Source organism: Chiloscyllium punctatum, chromosome 5 (genome assembly GCF_047496795.1).
Source record: "Chiloscyllium punctatum isolate Juve2018m chromosome 5, sChiPun1.3, whole genome shotgun sequence".
Lineage (NCBI taxonomy): Eukaryota > Metazoa > Chordata > Chondrichthyes > Orectolobiformes > Hemiscylliidae > Chiloscyllium > Chiloscyllium punctatum.
The window spans coordinates 10,427,765-10,449,812 of NC_092743.1; the positions used below are offsets into that span (position 1 = coordinate 10,427,765).

At 42.5% G+C, this 22,048-nt stretch overlaps 1 protein-coding gene across 3 annotated transcripts in view; it reads right to left on the minus strand.

The window, feature by feature from the left end:
• stk3 (serine/threonine kinase 3 (STE20 homolog, yeast)) overlaps nucleotides 1-21,747 on the minus strand; it is a 423,830-nt gene extending 402,083 nt beyond the window's left edge. For 2 of the 3 annotated variants that reach the window (XM_072569765.1, XM_072569763.1), the window contains exon 1: nucleotides 21,579-21,746. In XM_072569765.1, coding sequence (XP_072425866.1) covers nucleotides 21,579-21,601 — 23 coding nt within the window. In that variant the 5' untranslated portion in view covers nucleotides 21,602-21,746. Of the gene's footprint in view, nucleotides 1-21,578 lie in introns of all 3 variants that reach the window. The other variant, XM_072569764.1, reaches the window with a different exon arrangement.
• Nucleotides 21,748-22,048: the final 301 nt, after the last annotated feature.

A 22,048-nucleotide genomic window follows, 5' to 3' on the forward strand; every position in this document is an offset into this window, starting at 1 on the left:
CTTCGAAATACAAATAAATAATTGCCCAGTTTATGTGACCTATCCTCACAATTTATCCCACTAATTCCAAGATGATGCTTGTGACTCAGCACTTTAGAAGAATGATCTAATTAAGAAACATATGATTCTTAAGGGACTTAAAGGAATCTAGAACAGGGGTGGGGATCACCATCTTATTATAAGGGGTCAACTGCTTAGAACTAGAATGAGTAGACATTTGTTCACTTCAAGGTGATGATTTTTTTGAATTTGATATCACGGAATACATTCAAGATAGAGGCAATGGACTTAATTGTACAAAGCAAAACATGAGATATGGGGAAAATGCAGGAAGATGGAGTCAATATAAAACATCAGCCATGATTTTATTTAATGGCAGAGCTGGCTTATTTATTATGAGGGACTGCATCAACCTTCTATAGGATGGATGTTGTGTAACTTGAAAAGGTTCAAACAAGATTTACAAGGACATTGCCAAGGTTGGAGGGTTTGAGCATTCAGGAGAGGCTGAACAGACTGGGGTTATTTTCCTGGAGTGTCAGAGGCTGAGGCATGATCTTAGAAGTTTATAAAATCATAGGGGTATGATAGGTAAATAACCCCAGTCTTTTCTCCGCAGTGGGGGAGTCCAAAACTAGACGGCATAGGTTTAAGGTAAGGGGGGAAAGATTTAAAAAGGACCTAAGAGGAAAACATTTCACACAGAGGGTGCTGCATGAACTGCCAGAGGAAATGGTGGAGACTGGTACAATTATGGCATTTAAAAGGCATCTGAATGGGTATATGAATTAGAAGGGTTTAGGGAGAAATGAGCCAAATGGTGGCATATGGGACTGGATTTATATAGGATACCTGGTCAGCATGGATGAGTTGGACTGAAGGGTCTGTTTCCATGCTGTATATCTCTATGACTCTATATAAGTAACATTCACTGAAATTCCCTTACATAACATATTAGGGAGCTTCTCAAAAAAATAACTGTGTTGGTTAACTATGATTTACCCTTTATAAATCTACACTGGATTTTGGATACTTGTTGGAGAATCCAAAACAAGGAAAATGAAACTATATTAATTAATTACCTCGAAAGATAGCATACAGTAGGGAAGTGTGATTATAATGTCAGAATCTCACACTGTGATTAAGGTTCACCATATATTATTAATTGGAAGATTGAATTTAAAGTGGAGAAATGACATATTGTTTTAAATTTCATTTGCATTTCTTTATGTTTTTCTTAGTTTAATCCACTGAGCAGATGCGTCAGATGATGTGGAGTCTGTGTGGGTGGAATTGAGGAACCACAAAGGCAAAAAAAACATAATTGGAGTTGTGTACAGACCTCCTAACAGTGGTCAGGACCAGGGACGCAACATGTACCGGGATATAGAGAAGGCATTTCAGAAAGGCAAGGTCACAGTGATCATGGGAGACTTCAATATGCAGGTGGACTGAGTAGATAATGTTGCCAGTGGATCCAAAGAAAGGGAATTCATGGAATGCTTACAGGATGGCGTTTTGGAACAGCTTGTCATGGAGCCCACAGGGGAGCAGGCTATTCTGGTCCTAGTGCTTTGCAATGAACCAGACCTTATGAAACATCTTAAAGTAAGGGAACCCTTAGGAAGCAGCGATCATAATATGGTAGAGTTCAGTCTGGAATTTGAAAGAGTGAAGGCAAAATTGGATGTAATGGTGTTACAGTTAAATAAAGGTAATTATGAGGGCATGAGAGAGGAACTGACAAAAATAGACTGGAAGCAGAGGCTAGCGGGGAAGACAGTAGAGCAAAAATGGCAGGAGTTTGTGGGTATAATTGAGGACACTGTACAGGGGTTCATCTCCAAGAAAAGAAAGATTATCCAGGGAGGGATTAGACAGCCATGGCTGACAAAGGAAGTCAGGAAATGTATTGAAGAAAAAGAGAGATCCTATAAAGTGGCCAAGAGCAGTGGGAAATCAGAAGATTGGGAAGGCTACAAAAACAAACAGAGGATAACAAAGAGAGTAATAAGAAAGGAGAGGATCAAATATGAAGGTAAGCTAGTCAGTAATATTAGAAATGATAGTAAAAGTTTCTTTCAATACATAAGAAACAAACGACAGGCAAAAGTAGACATTGGGCCACTTCAAACTGATGCTGGAAGCCTAGTGATGGGAGTTAAGGAAATAGCAGGAGAACTTAACAAGTACTTTGCGTCGGTTTTCACAGTGGAAGACATGAGTAATATCCCAACAATTAAAGGGAGTCGGGGGCTGAGTTGAGTATGGTTACCATTACAAAAGAAATAGTGCTAGAAAAGCTAAAAAGTCTTAAAATTGATGAATCTCCTGGCCCTGATGGGATACATCCTAGAGTTCTGAGAGAGGTGGCTGAGGAAATAGCGGAGGCATTGGTTGAGATCTTTCAAGAGTTACTGGAGTCAGGGAAAGTCCCCGGATGATTGGAAGATTGCTGTTGTAACCCCCTTGTTCAAGAAAGGATCAAGACAAAAGATGGAAAATTATGGGCCAATTAGCCTAACCTCGGTTGTTGGTAAAATTCTAGAATCCATCATTAAGGATGAGGTTTCTAAATTCTTAGAAGAGCAGAGTCTGATTAGAACAAGTCAACATGGATTTAGTAAGGGGAGGTCATGCCTGACAAACCTGTTGGTATTCTTTGAAGAGGTGACAAGTAGGTTAGACCAGGGAAACCCCGTGGATGTGGTCTATCTAGACTTCCAAAAGGCCTTTGATAAGGTGCCATATGGGAGGCTGCTGAGCAAGGTGAGGGCCCATGGTGTTCGAGGTGAGCTATTGGGATGGATTGAGGATTGGCTGTCTGACAGAAGGCGGAGAGTTGGGATAAAAGGTTCTTTTTCGGAATGGCAGCCGGTGACAAGCGGTGTCCCACAGGGTTCAGTGTTGGGGCCACAGTTGTTCGCACTATATATTAATGATCTGGATGAAGGGACCGGGGGCATTCTAGTGAAGTTTGCAGATGATACGAAGTTAGGTGGACAGGCAGGTAGTACTGAGGAAGTGGGGAGGCTACAGAAGGATCTAGACAGTTTGGGAGAGTGGTCCAGGAAATGGCTGATGGAATTCAACGTCTTGCACTTTGGCAAAAAGAATAAAAGCACAGACTACTTTCTAAACGGTGAGAAAATTCGTAAAGCCAAAGTACAATGGGATCTGGGAGTGCTAGTCGAGGATTCTCTAAAGGTCAACATGCAGGTTGAGTCCGTGATTAAGAAAGCGAATGCAATGTTGTCATTTATCTCAAGAGGGTTGGAATATAAAAGCACCGTTGTGCTACTGAGACTTTATAAAGCTCTGGTTAGGCCCCATTTGGAGTACTGTGTCCAGTTTTGGTCCCCACACCTCAGGAAGGACATAGTGGCACTGGAACGTGTCCAGCATAGATTCACACGGATGATCCCTGGAATGGTTGGTCTAACATATGAGGAACAGCTGAGGATCCTTGGATAGTATTCATTGGAGTTTAGAAGATTAAGGGGAGACTTAATAGAGACGTACAAGATAATACATGGCTTGGAAAGGGTGGATGCTAGGAAATTGTTTCCGTTAGGTGAGGAGACTAGGACCCCTGGACACAGCCTTAGAATTAGAGGGGGTAAATTCAGAACAGAAATGCGGAGACATTTCTTCAGCCAGAGAGTGATGGGCCTGTGGAATTCATTGCCGCAGAGTGCAGTGGAGGCCGGGACGCTAAATATCTTCAAGGCAGAGATTGATAGATTCTTGTTGTCTCGAGGAATTAAGGGCTACGGGGAGAATGCGGGTAAGTGGAGTTGAAATGCCCATCAGCCATGATTGGGCTGCCAGAGGAAGTGGTGGAGGCTAGTACAATTGCAACATTTGAAAAGCATCTGGATGGGTATATGAATAGGAAGGGTTTGGAGGGATATGGGCCGGGTGCTGGCAGTGGGACTACATTGTGTTGGGATATCTGGTTGGCATGGACGAGTTGGACCGAAGAATCTGTTTCTGTGCTGTACATTTCTATGATTCTATGACTCTAAGGCTGGATGCAGGGATGACGTTCCACAGGGCCAAGGAGGCCCAGAACATGGAATCACAAGGGGCAAAAAGGGAATTAAAAGCAGAAAGTCACCAGGATCTGATGGCCTGCATCTAAGGGTTTTAAAGAAAGTGGCTGCAGACATTGGTCAAAATATTCCAGAACTCACTGAATTCTGGAAGATTCCAGAGAATTGGAAAATTGCTAATATGATTCCACTCCTCAAGGAGGGAGACAGAAAGCAGGAAGTTGTACGCCAGTTAACCTAACATCTATCATTTAGAAATGCAAGGGTCCATTATTAAGGAAGAAATGGCAGGACATTTAGAAAAGCGGAACCCGATCAAACAATGTAGATGGTTTTGTTAAAGGGACATCTACTACAAGCCCACCGGCTCCCACAGCCACCTAGACTACACCTCCTTCCACCCCACCTTCTGTTAAATTGCCATCTCTTATTCCCAATTCCTCTGCCTCTGCCACACCTGTTCCCAAGATGACCAAATCCACCTCAGAAGATCCCAGATGGCCTCCTTCTTCCATGATCGCAACTTCCCTTCCCACGTGATCGACGATGCCCTCCAGCACATCTCCTCCACTTCACGCACCACCACCCTTGAACCCCACCCTGCCCAATGCAACAAGGACAGAAGCCCCCCCCCCCTTGTCCTCACCTTCCACCCACCAAACTCCACATGCACCATATCGTCCTCCGCCTCTTCTGCCATCTCCAAATGGACCCCGCCACCTAAGATATATTTCCCTCCTTACCCCCATCAACGTTTCAGAGAGATCATTCCCACCAGGGCTTCCTTGTCAGGTCCATGCCCCCCACCCCCCCACCAGCCAACACCTGGCACCTTTCCCTGCCACCACAGCAAGTGCAAAGTCTGCACCCACACCATTCCCCTCACCTCCATCCAAGTCCCTAAGGGATCCTTCCACATCCATCAGAAATTTACCTGTACCTCTACCAATGCATCTACTGCATCCGTTGCACCCGGTGTGGTCGCCTCTACATCGGGAGACAGGAAACCTACTTGCCGATTGTTTCAGAGAACATCTCTGGGACACCCGCACCCACCAACCCTGGCTGAACACTTCAACTCCCCCTCCCACTCTGCCAAGGACATGCAGGTCCTGGACTTCCTCCACTGCCATACCATTACCACCCAACACCTGGAAGAAGAACACCTCACATTCCATCTTGGGACCCTACAATCACACAAGATAAATGTGGATTTCAACAGCTTCCACATTTCCCCTGCCCCCACATTATCCCAGTCCCAAGCCTCCAATTCGGCACCACCCTCTGGACCTGTCCATCACTCCCCTCTCTGACCTATCTTCTTCGCCCTCCTCTTCATCTACCTATCGCTTTCTCAGCTACCTACCCCACCCTCCTCCCGGCCCACTAGCCTCATTCCTAATGAAGGGATTATGCCCGAAATGTCGATTCTCCTGCTCCTCTGATGATGCCTAACCTGCTGTGCTTTCCCAGCAACACACTCTCGACTCTAAAGGGAAATTGCGTTTGACAAGCTTAGTGGAGATCTTTGAGAATATAATAAGCAGAGTTGACAAAAATGCAATGTATTTGGATTTCCAGACTGCATTCAATAAGATGCCACATAAAACAGTACTAAACAAGATAGGAGCTTAAAGTACTAACAGTAATGTAGGAGTGTCTAGTGAGAATTGGTTAACACACAGAACACAGAAATAGTACTTTTTAGGTTGGAAGTAAGTATACAGCTTCAATTATTTACCAAATATACAAATGACTTGGAGGAAGGGGGACAGTATAATAGGTTTACCGATCAAAAATGATTGAACATTAGACATTATCGATTGGACATATAAAAATAATGGACACTTTTTTTTACAAACCTCATTCAGGGGACATGGATCTTGCTGGCTGGCCAGCATTTAGTGCCCATCATTAGTTGCTCGAGACTGTGGTGGTGAGCTGCCTTCTTGAACTATTGCAGTCCATACACGGTAGGTAGACACACAGTGCCTCAGGGAGAGTATTCCATGAATTTACCCCAGCGACACTTAAGAAACGATATGTTTCCAAGTTGGATGGTGAGTGGCTTGGAGGGGAACTGGTAAATGGTGGCGTTCCCATGTATCTGCTACATGTTCTTCTCAATAGCAGCAGTCATTCAGTTGGAAGGTGCTGTCCATGGTGCCTTGAGGAGTTTTTGCTGTACATACTGTAGATGGCACATACTGGTGCTACTGAATGTCTGAGGGACTAAATGTTTGTGCATGTCGTTGTAATCAAGTTGGCTGATTTGCCCTGGGTGGTATCAAGTTTCTTGAAAGTTGCTGAAGCCTACTCATCCAGGCAAGTGTGCGGTACTCCAACACACTCCTGACCTGTGTCTTCTAGATAGTGGATAGGCTTTGGGGAGTCAGGAGGTGAGTTAGTCACTGCAAGATTCCTAGCCTCTGACCTGCTCTTGTAGAAAGATACAAGATTCTTAGGGCATTTGACAAGATAGACGTTGAAATGTTTTGACTAGTAACGGAGGGGGGTAGGGGGAACTCTCAAACTAAGAGACATAGTTACAAAATAAGGGGACCTAAGGGCTTAGCACAGAGTATAGTGTAGAGATAGAAGAACAGCTATGATCATGCTAAACGGCAGATTGGGTTTGATGAGCCAAGTGGTGTTCTGTTTACTTTATTTTTATGTCTCCAAACACTTTATCTCACTGCGGCTAAGCCATCAATCCACCATCTTTGGGTAATCTTTAGAGGATCTACTTGCCTCATACTATAATATTGCCCAGTGATTGCTTAATCTTGCATTGTAGTTCTTCAGATGCATCTCAGAAAAGGCATCACCACCCTGAGGCTGATGTTTCCATCAACATCATTACATTTCACTATGCTTTTATATGGGTTTTTATGGGTCTCAATACAGGCTCAGACCAGAGTTCTTGGTAATGGTGAAACAATGTTTATGGCTACACTGTACATTACTGTGCAGGGTCCAACTTCTTAGTTGAAAACTAACACAGTACTATTGAGATCACAGTGATATCAGTGCCAACCTCACAGGTTCATCCACATCAAACCCCATCACCACAGCAGATTTGGGTAGACTCATAGACTGGCATTCTCAGTCAGGTTGCTGATGTTCCACACTTCCTTATTCAGCTTAGACATAATATCAACAGTTTTTGTGATCCATGTGTTCATTTTAGCATTAAGTGATAGACTGCTGGCAATTCTAGAGGGTAGAAATGTGTAATTGTCAACACATTCCACAGTCACATAATGCACCTAGCCTGCCCATAGTGTCCAGGATGTGCAGGCTTGGTGAATTAGCAGAATCAAATCTGACACACACGGGCAATCATAATCTCAAGTAAATCAGATTGTAAATATACAATTAGTTTCAAACATGTGAAACACACGTATAAAGTGTCCTGCTTTATCATTTTTAAACATGAAAATCAATTTATGCTATTTGATTCAGGTGGTTTTCAACAGCAAGGACAGGAATGACAGAAAGGCAGAGAATAGTGGTAATTAAAAAGCTAAATTGTATGATGTTGAAAGTTTGAAAGAAAACAAAGTACTAGAAATACTCGACAGATCTAACAGCAGTTAACGTTAAGTCAAATATGACTTTTTAGGTCTATCAAGAAGTCTTGTAGCAAAGGAAAGAGCCCAGTAATTGTGATTGTTGACATTTGCTTTGGTCAAAATAAGCCAGCTCTCTTGATCTGCTACTGAATGATGTTACAATCCAACATCATAACACCAAACTGTTGAGAATATTTATCCAAACAGCTGTAAAATGGGAGTTACATATCCATTCTATTGTTAATTGAGCTAATATTGATTTGTACATGTTTCAGAAGCTGAAATAGCAGCTCCTCTCTAGCAAGGATCTTGTAAGATAAATCAAAAGAACTGCAGATGTTAAAAATCTGAAACAACAACAGCAAGTGCTGGAGAAACCCAGCAACATCTGTAAAGAAAGAAACAGAGTTAACATTTCAAGTCCAATGACCCTTCATCAGAACTGAAATCAGCTAGGAAAAGTGCTATAGGCCAGACCAAACCCCCTTCAAATATATCAAGGAGATAGCCCAGACCCTAACTTTTATCTTATTTAAAAGCAAGTGTAAGGTGCTGTGTACCAGATGTAATTTGATTGGTTACACTACTCTACTTTAAGCAAAACGCACTTTATTCTTACCCTACAGTTAAAATACAAACAAAAAATAGAAGAATTGGAATGAATGAACTCTAACAGCTTAGAGAATATTACAGGTATTTCTGGTACAGTGCAATAGTTTTGTTCCTGTGCAACCTCACAATATAGAAAATTACTAGAGAAAATCATTTCAGAAGATCATGCTGCAGACGATTACTATAGAAAATCATTACCTGTGCAGTAGAAAGTTCACAATATGCAAACAGTGTCCACTATTCGTCAATCACACTATAGCCAATTCGCGTTGATGATATACATGTTATACCAGAAATACTGTTACTACTAAACAGCAACTGTTCTAAGATAATAACATCCCATAAAGACACACTTGGCAAAGACAAATCAAGTAAAACAGATTGTTTCACAAGCAATTCTCTTGTCGCCCACACCTGTGAAGGATATTATCAAGCTGGAGAGAGTTCAGAAGAGATTTAACAGAATGTTGCCAGGTATGGAACGTTTGAGTTATAAAGAAAGGCTGGATAGGCTGGAGAATAGGAGGTTGAGAGGTGATCTGATAGAAGTTTACTAAATAATGAGAGGCATAGATAGTTGGTAGTTAACTTTTCCCTATGATAAGGGATTTCAAGACTAGGGTCACATTTTTAAGGTGAGAGGAGAGAGATTTAAAAAGACATGAGGTCATTTTTTTTTACAGAGAGCGGTTCATGTGTGGAATGAACATCCTGAGAAAGTGATGGATTTGATTACAATGTTTAAAAGACATTTAGATAGATACATGAATAGGAAAGGTTGGAGATATATGGACCAGGAGCAGGCAGGTGGGACTAGTTTAGTTTGGGATTATCTTAACACGGACTGGTTGGACTAAAGGGCTGTATGGCTCTATTACGGAGAAAGGAATAACAGCCTCCACATCCAGTTTCAAGACCCCAGCAACTGCTAAAAGCTAAACTAAATTCTGGTTCTGTGGGAGTCATTCTGATCCACCCATTCATGCTGCTTCTGTTGTTCCATTTTTTTTTAAAAACCCAAAGCCTCACAAGCTGTTTACTTTATTGGCTTGGATCAGACCTTTTGTGACCTCTGTCTTAACCTCTCTTTGTAAAATAAAAAGGACAAAATACATCTTTTAAAGCCATAGTATCATCACAAATGTCTGCATATATGCTAATGACATTTGTAGGGTAGGGGAAGGAATGAAAAAAATACACAGACACAGTGTTGACAGTGAGAAAATAAAAGGGAGTAAACAAAGGGATTTTTGATGGTGAACCTAAACGAAGATAAATAAAAGGAAGTTCGATTAATCGGCATTCAATTAACCGAATTTTGGATTACCCGAACAAGATCGCAAAGTCCCGATACTTGGCTAACTATGTTATCTGGCATTTGAACAAAATATTCCCTGCCCGTATCCTTTGGATAATCAGAGGTTCTTCTGTACTTGCTAATGAGAAGTAAGGATGGTTTAAAATCGACTTGCTGTGCTGGAAGCAACCCATCCAAAACAAGACCTAAGGGTGTGGGGGTGTTCAGGTTCTAAAATTGTTAAATTCAGTGTTGAGTCCTGAAGGCTGTAAGTTACCACATCAGAAGATGAGGTGCTGTCCCTCTGCCTTCCTTCAGCTTTGCTGGTGCATTCTATCAGGACTGAGATGAAAATGTTAGCATGGCAACATGTGCGTTGAAATGGCAGGCAACTGAAAGCTCTGGAACGGTCTTATAAGGACATATAAATGGTAAGGTGGAATCACAAACGCAGCAATGTAAAGCCTAACAATATATTCAGAAAAGGCTTGCAGAGTTATTCCTAGAACTGATTACTGTATCTATTCAGATGCTTTGCACATCTAATCTTGTGTCTCTTAAGAGCAGATGAAATCAACTCTGTTATCCTTTCAGATAACTGCCAAACTCCAAACTTCAGTATTTGTTACCCACGGGCAGATTTCACAGTGGCTATCAGCTAAGGAGCTCAAAAAAATTAATTGGATTAAGACATTAAACAAGATTTAAGAATGGTCCAATGTCATATCTCATCCACAGAATGCATAAATTCTAATGACTATTAAACTGTGAACCTTAAAATAACAAAGTCCTCAACCAAGTTATCGATATAATTTACCTGTCCCTACCAATTTTATGGAAAAATTATTGATTGCAAAACTTGCCTCAATTTGTGGTGACGGAACTTGTTTTTTAATAACCTTCAAAGAATAAGTGAAATAAACTTTTGATGACAGGCCAATTGAAGTCTTTAAAATTGAAAATGAGACTGAAGTAGAGAAGATATTTCCACTTGGAACTTTCTTAAACTAAAAAATCATACTGATCGTCACCACTCAATTTAATAAGGAATTTGGGAGGTTACTTCAAGTGATTTAGAAAAACAGCAGATGTATTTCATAGGAAGTGAGATAAGTACACAAGAGAAAAAGGAATAGAAGGATATTCTGATTGTATGAGATTAAATATAATGGGAAGGGGTTTGAGTGAAGCTTAAATACTAGCAAAGACCCACTTAATTGAACAAACTGCAGTATCCCCATCCCAATTTAGTGCTAAAATCTAAAAAATGGGGAAAAAAGTATTCAAACTTTAATATATATATGGCAATACAATTTTAAATAAATTACATCATAATCTCAATTTGCATTCTGCAATGGTAAGATTTGTCAGCTGACACAAATGCTCACCCAGAAGATTCTGCATCAAGACTTATAAGCAGAATCTATGTGTAAATGCACTTGGCATTCTGAAATATTGAATTTCAAGAGGATTGGAAAGTTGCAAATATGATAGCCTTGTTCAAAAAATGATGTAAGATAATTCTTAGTAACCACCAATTAACATTTGTAATGATGTTCACAGCAGGGCAGCACAGTGGCTCAGTGGTTAGTACTGCTGCCTCACAGCACCAGGGACTTGTGCTCGATTGCAGCCTCAGACGACCGTCTGTGTGGAGTTTGCACATTCTCCCCAGGTCTGCATGGGTTTCCTCTGGCTACTCTGGTTTCCTCCCACAATCCAAAGATGTGCAGGTTAGGTGAATTGGCCATGCTAAATTGCCCATTGTATTCAGTGATGTGGAAGTTCAGTGCATCGTTCAGGAGTAAATATAGGGTAGGGGAATGGGTCTGGACGGCTACTCTTCGGAGGGTCGATGTGGACTTGTTGGGCTGAAGGGCCTGTTTCCACACTGTAGGGGTTCTATGTGTAAAGTTTGAGAAACAATAATCAAAAAAAGGTAAAAAGTAGCAGTTGGAGACATTTAATTAGGAACAGTCAGAACAGATTTACAAAAGGCAAATCATGTTTGACCAAACTAATAATTTTTTTAATGCAATACTAGAGAATGTTCTTGAAGGGAAAGCAGCAGTTATTGCCTATATAGGTTTTTTTTAAATGTTAAGAAAAATACCATGTCAGAAACTGGTCAATAAAATTAAGATTCATGGAGCAGGTGTTCTGTGATTTTTAACTTTGTCCACCCCAGTCCAACACTGGCACCTCCAAAATCATCCTTTAAGGTAGTCGTTGTCGCGGCTATCCCTCAAGGGAAAGGATGATGGTCTTTATTCTGTTGATCTATTTATGGGCTCTCAGGTGGCCTATGAGTCCAAGCTTAACTTTGAACGTTCTCTCACATTCAGGACAAGTAGTTCCAGATGGCACATGGGGCTTTGGTTGTTGCTGCCTCACTTTCCATTTTCTTCTCTTTTCGTCTAGTTCTGCTCATCTGTTGGCTTCGAAAGTTGTTATTACTTCTCAGATGTTGGTTTGTTGATGTTGATGTTACATTTCTTCATGTTGGCTTTTAATATGTCTTTGAACCTCTTCTTTGTCCGCCTCTTTTATGCTCACCTTCTTTAAGCTGGGAGTAGAAAATTTGTTTCGGCAGACGTTAGTCTTTCATCTGAAAAACATGACCGCTCCATCTTAGTTGGTTCATGACAACGCAGGCTTCAATGCTTATTATTTTTGTTACATTCAGTACGCTGACATTGGTTCTTCTATCTTCCCAGCTGATATTCAAGATGTTTCGAAGGCAGCGTTGATGGAACTTTTCAAGTGCCTTCAGATATTGTTGGTATGCTGTCCAAGTTTCTGATGCATACAGGAGCATTAGGATCACCACTGCTTTCTATACTAACCTTTTGATGTCTGTCCGGATATCATGATCATGAAAGACTCTTGTTAGGAGACGTCCAAAAGCTGTTCCAGTGCATTTAAGACTATGTTGCATCTCATCATTAATATCGACATTGGAGAAGAGTTGAGAGTGTGGTGGTGGAAAAGTACAGCAGGTCAGGTAGCATCCAAGGAACAGGAGAATCAACATTTCAGGCATAAGCCCTTCATCAAGGTCTTCTCCTGCTCCTCGGATGCTGCCTGAACTACTGTGTTTTTCCAGCACCACATTCTCAACTCTGATCTCCAACATCTGCAGTCCTGACTTCCTCTGACATTGGAGGAGAAGTGACTTCCAAGAAACAGAAAGTGGTCCACGTTTTCCAGGGTTGTTTTGTCAAGTTGAACTGATGGTTCTATCCAATTTGTCTCAGTTGGTGACAGTTGATAGATGATCTAAGTCTTCTTAGAAGTGATGGTAAGTCCAAGTTCCATGTAAGCATGGTTGAAGGCAGTCAGAATCTGTTGTAGTTGGCTTTCTAAGAGAGCTGCAACACTGTTGTCATCTGCATATTGGAACTCAACGAGGGAACTCATTGATGTCTTGTTTTTGGACTTAAGATGGGCAAGATTGAAAAGTCTGCCATCTGTTCTGTAGACAATTTCAATTTCTGGGAGTCGGTCACCCTTGGTGATGTGGATGATTGTCGCATTAAAGATGGTGAACAAACTTGGGGCAATCACGCAACCCTGTTTTACTCCTGACCTGACTTGAAAAAGTTCACAGTTACTGTTGCTGACCATAAATGTGGCAAGCATGTCATCGTGGAGGAGTCTCATGATTCAAATGCACTTTTCAGAGCATCCATAGCTGGATAGGACATCCCACAGGAGTTCCCTTGATACCAAGTCAAAGGCTTTGGTGAGGTCGATGAGTGCCATATACAAAGGTTGAAGTTGTTCATGACATTTTTCTTGTAGTTGTTGCATACTGAAGATCATGTCGATTGTTACACATGACGATCTAAAAATGGCTGGTCTCCCCAGAAGGATCTTCTCGGCTAAAGGCTTGAGCCGGTTGTCCATGGCACAGGTGAGGAACTTTCCTGCTGCTGCTAACATGGAAATTCCATGACAGTTTCTGCATTCAGATCGATCGTCTTTCCTTTTGTAGATGGTAACGATTGCTGAGTCTCTGAAGTCTGCTGGTATTTCTTCATTTATCCAGATCTTGATGAGACGTTGGTGCGGTTGGTAATGTAGCAGCTTACCTCCAATTTTGTAGACCTCAGCTGGTATTCTATGAAATAGAGCACACTTGTTGTTTTTCAAAGTTTTGATGCCTTCCCTGACTTCTTCAAGTGTTGGTATTTTTGCAAGGGGAGTCGTCAATGGGCTGTTTGGAATGTTATTGATCACATTCCTGTCAAATGGGGCAGTTTGGATTAAAAGATCTTCAAAGTGCTGCCTCCATCTAGAATTGATGTCAGCATTGCTCTTCAGGATGGTTGAACCATCTTAGTTTTTGATAGGGGCTTAACCATGCGTGGGTGGGCCAAAAATAGCTTTAGATTAGAGTGGTGCTAGAAAAGCACAGCAGGTCTGGCAGCATCCGAGGAGCAGGAAGATCGACGTTTCGGGCAAAAGTCCTTCAGCAGGACTGAAGGCAGGGAGCCTTCAGGGTGGAGAGATAAATGGGGGGTGGGGGGGGGGGGTGGGGGGGGGGGGGGGCTGGGGAGAAGGTAGCAAAGAATACAATAGGTGGATGGGGGTGGGGATGAAGGTGATAGGTCAGAGAGGAGGGTGGAGCGGATACGTGGGAATGAAGATTGGCAGGTAGGACCGGTCCTGAGGATGGTGCTTAGCTGGAAGGTTGGAACTGGGGTAAGGTGGGGGGAGGGGAAATGAGGAAACTGGTGAAGTCCACATTGATGCCCTGGGGTTGAAGTGTTCTGAGGCAGAAGATGAAGCGTTCTTCCTCCAGGCGTCGGGTGGTGAGGGAGTGGCGGTGGAGGAGGCCCAGGACCTGCACATCCTCAGCAGAATGGAGTTGAAATGTTGGGTCACGGGACGGTGGGGTTGATTGGTGCGGGTGTCCTGGAGATGGTCCCTAAAGCGCTCTGTAAGAAGGCATCCAGTCTCCCCAATGTAGAGGAGACCGCATTGGGAGCAACAGATATAATAAATTACAATAAATGCCATTGGTGGATATGCAGATGAAACTCTGACGGATGTGGAAGGCTCCTTTGGGGCCTTGGATGGAGGTGAGGAGGTGGTGTGGGTGCAGGTTTTGCAATTCCGGCAGTGGCAGGAGAAGGTTCCAGGAGGGGAGGGTTGGTTGTTGGGGGGGGGGGGGGGGGTGGAGGACGGAGGGAATGGTCTTTGCGGAAAGGGGTGGGAGGGAACTATATACCTGGTGGTGGGGTCCTTTTGGAGGTGGCAGAAATGTTGGTGCTTTAGTTGCATTGAAGAAGCCTTGACTGTAATTGGCATTTAAAGATTATTGGATTTCCTGAGCTTTCTTCCTCCACCATTGGTTTTTTAGGTTTCAGGTGCTCGTCCAGACTGCAGCCTTGCATTCCTGATAGGGTTTCCTTTTGGTAGCCGATTGTTGGTCATTTTGTAAGGTGATAACAGCTTTTCCCTTTTCATCAATAATAAATTGTTGGAGTAGTTTGTTGTTATGGAACCAATCCTGATGGTTTTCGTCGTGAATCCAATTTTTATTTGCAGGATGTGATGACAGCATTCTTAAATTGATTCCAGTATTCTTCTATGGATAGTGGGATTTGTTGAGGCAGTTATTCTTGAAGATTTTGTTGGAACTTCTGTACATGGCTGATGTCAACATTGAATTTCTTGATAGCGTTCTGATTTTGGTGTTTCCTTTTGGGCCGAATCTTCATTCTCATGGTGAATGAGATGAGTCGATGGCTCGTCCAGCACTTGTCAGCACCAGTAACAGTTCTTGATATCAGTACATCTTGTTGGGCCCGAGATCATACGATGAGGTGCCAGTATTTGGAGTGTGGATTCTGCCAGGAGACTTTATGCCTGTTTTTCTGGCAAAAGAGTGTTTGTAATCACCATATTGTGTCCAGCACATTTGGTGAGGAGGAGTGTTCCATTGGCATTAACCTTGCCAACTGTTTCTTTGCCCACTATTCCAGTCCAGAGTCTATGATTTTTCCCAAGTCTAGCACTGAAGTATCCCAATGATCTTGACATTGTTTGGGAACAGAGGAAAGGACATCGTCAAGTTGGACATAGAAGTTCTACTTTACTTCATTTTCAGCAACCAGAGTTGGAGCATAGGTGTTCATGATGGTGGCATGTTGATTCTTGACGAGCTGAATTTGCAGTCATGAAACATTCATTGATTCCCAGTAGTTACTCTGTCAGCTTCTGAAGCTTCAGATGGCAAAACCTACTCCATGGATCCTTGGGTGTTCAGGATCAAGTCCTTTCCAGAAAAAAGTATACTGACCTTGCTCTTCCTTTAGTTGCCCTTCTCCAGCTCTGTGGATCTCAGTCAGAGCAACGATGTCAAAGCTGAATTTTTAGATTAGATTAGATTACTTACAGTGTGGAAACAGGCCCTTCGGCCCAACAAGTCCACACCGACCCTACGAAGAGCAACCCACCCAGACCCATTTCCCTACATTTACCCCTTCACCTAACACTACGGGCAGTTTAGCACGCTCAATTCACCTAAGCTGCACATCTTTGGACTGTGGGAGGAAACTGGAGCACCCGGAGGAAACCCACACAGACATGGGGAGAATGTGCAAACTCCACACAGACAGTTGCCTGAGGCGGGAATTGAACCCGGGTCTCTGGCGCTGTGAGGCTGTGCCACCATGCCACCCCCAAGTGGAGCAGATAGATAAAGTGGTTAAAGTATTTGGGATATTCGATGCACAGAGTTTAAGAGCAGGGTGGTTATTCTGGAACTGTACAGGCTACAGCTAGACTATTGAGTGCAGTTCTGGAATCCCCATCATATGATGGGCATGTTTGCACTGGCAAAGGTGCCCAGGAGATTTACCATGATGTTGTCTGGGTTGGAGAATTTTACTTATGAAGAGAGAGATTGGATAGACTGGAGTTGTTTCCTTACAGCAGGAGACTGGGGACACATTTGCAATGCATAAAATTATGAGAGACAGATAGGATAGACAAGGAGGAACATTTCCCCTTGGTGGAGGGATCAAAGACTGGGGGCATACATAGAAGGTAATTCCACAGGGAGATGATAATCTGGAATGCACTCCCTGCAGGAGTGCAGAAACCCTTGTAACATTTAAGGAGTACTTAGATTAGGGAAGGCGATGGCTCAGTGGTATTATTGCGAGACTATTAATGCATAGATCCAGGTAATGTTCTGGGTTTGAATCCTGCCATCAGATGTTGTATTCTGGGTTCAATTAAAAGTCTGGAGTAAAAGATTAGGAGTGTAATGATGACCATGGAAAGTAGGCAAAGAAGTGGCAGGTGGAGTACAACCTGGGAAAGTGTAAGGTAGGAAGAATAGGAGGCATAGACTATTTTCTAAAGGGGGAGAAAATTCAGAAGTCTGATGTGCAAAGAGACATGAGAGTTCTAGTCCAGGATTCCCTCAAGGTAAACTTGCAGGTTCAGTAGTTAGGAAGACAAATGCAATGATGGCAGTTATTTTGAGAGGACTTGAATATAAAAGCAGGGATGAACTTCTGAGGCTCTATAAGGCACTGGTCAGACCATATTTTGAGTATTGTGCAAAGTTTTGGGCCCCATATCTCAGGTAGGATGTACTGGCATTGGAGTGTGTTCAGAGCAGGTTCACAAGAATGGCCCCAGGAATGAAAAGCTTAACATATGAGGAATGTTTGTGGACTTTGGATCTATATTCAATAGAGCTCAGAAGGATGGGGGGGGAGAGGGGGATCTAAGTGAAACATACTGAATGGCCTGGACAGAATAGATGCTGAGAAGATGTTTCCATTGCTAGGAGAGACCAGAAACTTTGGGCACAGTCTTAGAGTAAAGGGAAAACCTTTTAGAACGGAGATAAGGAGAAAGTTCTTCAGCCAAAGAGTGGTGACTCTAGGGAATTCATTGCCACAGAAGGTCATGGAGGTCAGGGCGTTGAGTATATTTAAGATAGGTTCTTGAGTATCGGAGGATCAAAGGTTTATGGGAGAAAGGAGAATGGGGTTGAGGAACTTATTAGCCATGATTGAATTGCAGAGCAGACTCGATGGGCTGAATGGCCTAATTTCTGCCTCGAAGTCTTACAGTCTAACTCCTGAATCATTGGAACTTGCAATCCCACAACACTGGAGCTTCAAATTTAATCTGAATCTTGAACAAGAACGCAAGTCCACGAGATAGTGACAAGAGGGTAGGTTGGACAGTAGGGAAAAGTGACAACAATGTAGTTTGGAAATGGAGAGGGGCCACAACTCAGAGGGTTGAGGAAAAGGAGAGTCTACTACAAACAGGATTAGGGAGCAGGAAACAGAAATCACCAGCAAGGAGGTGTATATGTTAGTAGCAATTTTTGTTCCCTTTTTAAACTATTTTATAATTTATTTTATTCAGCAATGTACAAATTGAACAATGTTTTGTATTTGTTTTTCTTTTAATTAAAAGAAACCTAACTATAGTTTGAACATTTGCTTCTATGGGCATCAGTCATTTTCAGTCATGATTTTTTGGAAAACAACCTCAATTTTAAGTGGGGACTTAATACCCAAATTTATTTATGACAGAAAACTAGGTGTTAATACAAGTTGTCACGAGGACCAAAACGGGCTGCAAAAAGATGTCAACAGATTGACTGGACAAACGGCAGCTGGAATGTTACGTGGCAAAGTTTAATGTTATTCATTTTGGTCAAAGTAAAAAAGTAGATTATTTTTTAATGTGCATGAGACTGCTAAATGTTGACGTTCAAAGATACTTGGATACCCTTGTACAAGTAACACAGTGGATGCAGATACATCAGCAATTAGGAAGGCAATTGCTTAAGGAAGTCTTATTACAATTGTACTATGTAGAACTTTGGCAAGACCACACAAAGCACAGTACAGTTTTAATCTCCATACCCAAAAAATATACTGGTCATTCTACTATAACACACATTTTGTTAATACGAATTTGCTGTAATGCAATTAATGAACTGAGGACACTGTCTCTAAAGTACAAACTTTTAAAACGTGTTGGCTGTAACATGATTACATTGCCAACACTAAGCTCAATTTCTAAAGCACAATTTTTCTATAATACGGGTTTGCACAAGAACGCAACCATTGCATTACAGAAGAACTACCTGTATTTGCCTTGGAGGTAATACAAAGATTCATCTAGGTGAAATCCTGGATTGGGAAAGCTGTTCTCTGACTGGAGGCTGAATAACTTGGGACAATCTGGACTTTCAGAAGAATGAGAAGTGACCTCCTGGAAACATGCTAGATTTTGCAGGAGCTTGGCAGAGTAAGCACAAAGAGGTCTTTTGGGGAATCTAGGTCACAGCAGCACAGCCTGAAGATTAAAGGTTGAGGATTACAATCACAGGTTGTGTTCCTTGCAATTTCCTACCTGAGGAAGTTGTAGACATAAATTGAATATCTCAATGTTTAATAGGAAATCAAGAGAGAAAGGGAAGAGGCTGGCAAGTGAAACTAAGCCAGAAGGTCATAGAGATGTACAGCACGGAAAGAGACCCTTCAGTCCAAATCATCCATGCTGACCAGATATCCCAACCTAATCTATCAGACTAGATTGCACTGAATAATGAAATAGGTTTTAAAGTTCACTTTGTCTACTTCTGCTCTTACGCCCTATGTTCTTATGCACAGTACTTAAGGACTGGTGCACAGCTGGAGGTGTCATTTTCAGATGATGTGCTGGTCCCATCTGCGAGGAGAAATAGACACAAAAGATCTCATATGAAAAGTGGACAACATCTATAGATGTTCCAGCTAAACTTCATCAGAAAAAGGAAAAAAAAGGCTTGCACATCTACAGCAACTTTCAAAGTATGAGGGTATCACAACACTTTACAGCCAATTAGGTACTTTTGAAGTGTTTTAATGTTGGAATCAAAGCAGCCAATTTACACATAGCATTCTAACAAAAAACAATGTGGCATTATTCAGGAAACAGAGTCAGAAATAGGCCCTTTGGTCCACCATGTCTACAGCGAACAACAAACAATAAACTATACCAATCCCACCATGAGGGTGGCACAGTGGCGCCTTACAGCACCAGGGACACGAGTTCAATTCCTACCTCAGGCGACTGTGTGGAGTTTCCACTTTCTTCCCATGTCTGTGTGGGTTTCCTCCCACAATCCAAAGATGTGCAGGTCAGGTGAATTGGCTAGTGTGACGTGCATTAGGCAGGGGTAAATACAGAATAAGGGGAATGGGTATCTTCAGAGGGTCGGTGTGGACTTGTTGGGACGAAAGGCCTGTTTCCATACTGTAGGGAATCTAATTTATCTATACTCGGTCTTCAGTCTATTTTGCCCTGGCAGTTAAAGTGGTTGTCCAGATAATCTGATTTGTGACAAATTGTTTGAAAAATAAACATTGGCTAGGGTTCAGGAAAATCTCATTTTCTTTAAAATAGAAATTGCTGGCAAAACTCAGCAAGTTCTGATGAAAAGTCACTGGATTTTACACAGTTACTCTGATTTCTCCCCATGGATGTTGCTGAGGTAGTTATTAGGTGGATAGTCAGCTTAATAACTACCCAGGAATTAAACTATGTCCAGGTAGATAGGATAGTGAAGAAGGCGTTTGGTATGCTTTCTTTTATTGGTCACAGTATTGAGTACAGGAGTTGGGAGGTCATGTTGCGGCTGTACAGGACATTGGTTAGGCCATTGATGGAATATTGCGTGCAATTCAGAAAGATGTTGTGAAACTGGAAAGGGTTCAGAAAAGATTTACAAGGATTGGAGGATTTGAAGTATAAAGAGAGACTGAATAGGCTGGGTCTGTTTTCCCTGAGTGTCAGAGGCTGAGGGGTGATCTTATAGAGGTTTATGAAATCATAAGGGGCATGGATTGGATAAATAAACAAAGTCTTTTCTCTGGGTTGGGAGAGTCCAGAACTAGAGGGTATAGGTTTAGGGTGAGAGGGGAAAAGATATGAGAGAGACCCAAGGGGCAACTTTTTCACAGAGAGGGTGATACGTGTATGGAACGATCTGCCAGAGGAAGTGGTGAAGGCTAGTACAATTTGCAACATTTAAAAGGCATCTGGACAGGAATTGGAGGGATATGGGCCGGGTGCTGGCAGACGGGACTAGATTAGGTTGGTTTAAATGAGGTGGACTGAATGGTCTGTTTTCATGCTGTACTCTATCTAATTTTTCCTGAGTAATTATTAACTGAATAGGAACACCCTGAATTCTCTGCCTTTCATGGATTTTTTTCAGAGGGTTCAACTACAAGGGAATTTTGTCCATTAGAACCTTCAATTTCTTGGACAATTCTGACAAAGTCTGCAGAATCTGGGATTCTGCATGGACCCGGTGCGCAACTCCAGTCTGCAATGCTCCATCAAGTATCTGGCCATGGAACATCTGTGCCAAAGGCCCTAAAGCAGAACTTGAATTCACAGCCTTTCCTCAACGAACATCACCAAGGGAAGGTTCTAATCATTTGTATCAGATTTTTAATTTCTGGGACTTCCCTGGAAAGAAAATAGTGCCAATGACAAATCTTCAAAAGTGCATGATTAGCCATGAAGTGATCTGTGACATTTTGGCAAGCTGAACTAAAACAAGGTACTGCGAAGCACAACTCCATCTTCAAGTTACACCCGACGGAAAGTGAAATCAAAAGAGAACTCCGGTGCCAGAAATCGGGAACATAGTCTCCCTGAATTAGATTTCCTCAGAAGTATTCATTTTTTTTAAAACTCCCCCTCGACACCACTTCATCCAGATAAAAAAAATCAATTTTATAAACAAGTCTAAAATGATAGTCACTTCTATTTGGAAAGCAGCAAGCAACATTAAACAAAACAGTGGAACTTTAATGCTTTTTTGGACTGATTCAAGAACAACGTGCACAAATATAAACTGAGAGTGTGTGAGGAGAAGAAAATCTCTAAAATTTTCTTCTTCCTGTAAACAACCATTACATTTCATGCATCGTACGACCCGCCTCCACCCCCCACACACCGCCCCCTCGACGTCTCCAAAGGGGTTGTCGGTACCTTTTGGGCGCCGACGGCTCCATTGCTGCGGTGACGCCTTTTCAACGTGCGACGATTGGAAAGGCAGTTACGACAGTTAGACTTTCAAACCGCCATGCTCGCCCCGCGCCCTGCCACTCGTCCAGCTCGCCTGACGTCACAGCACGCGCCCCTCTCTCTCCACCGCTCTCCCCGCCCCCCCCCCCAACCCTCCTCCAAAACGGCAGCTGGAGACGCCGGCAATCCTCCCGCTCCCTGAGCCCGCCTCCTTGACCATCCGATTGGTGGGAGCTCCGGAACTCCATCGTCCCAGAAGTGTGGTTGCGTCGACCTGTCATCAGCTCGGCTGGTCAGGATCCTGTCGTTCGAGGCCGTTCTTCTGCCTTCGCCGTTTGCGACTAACCGATCTTCGAGCAAAACGACGTCCTGACTGGCTCACTTTTAAACCGTTTGTTTTGGAGAAAAATTAATGAGAAATCTGACGGAAACAA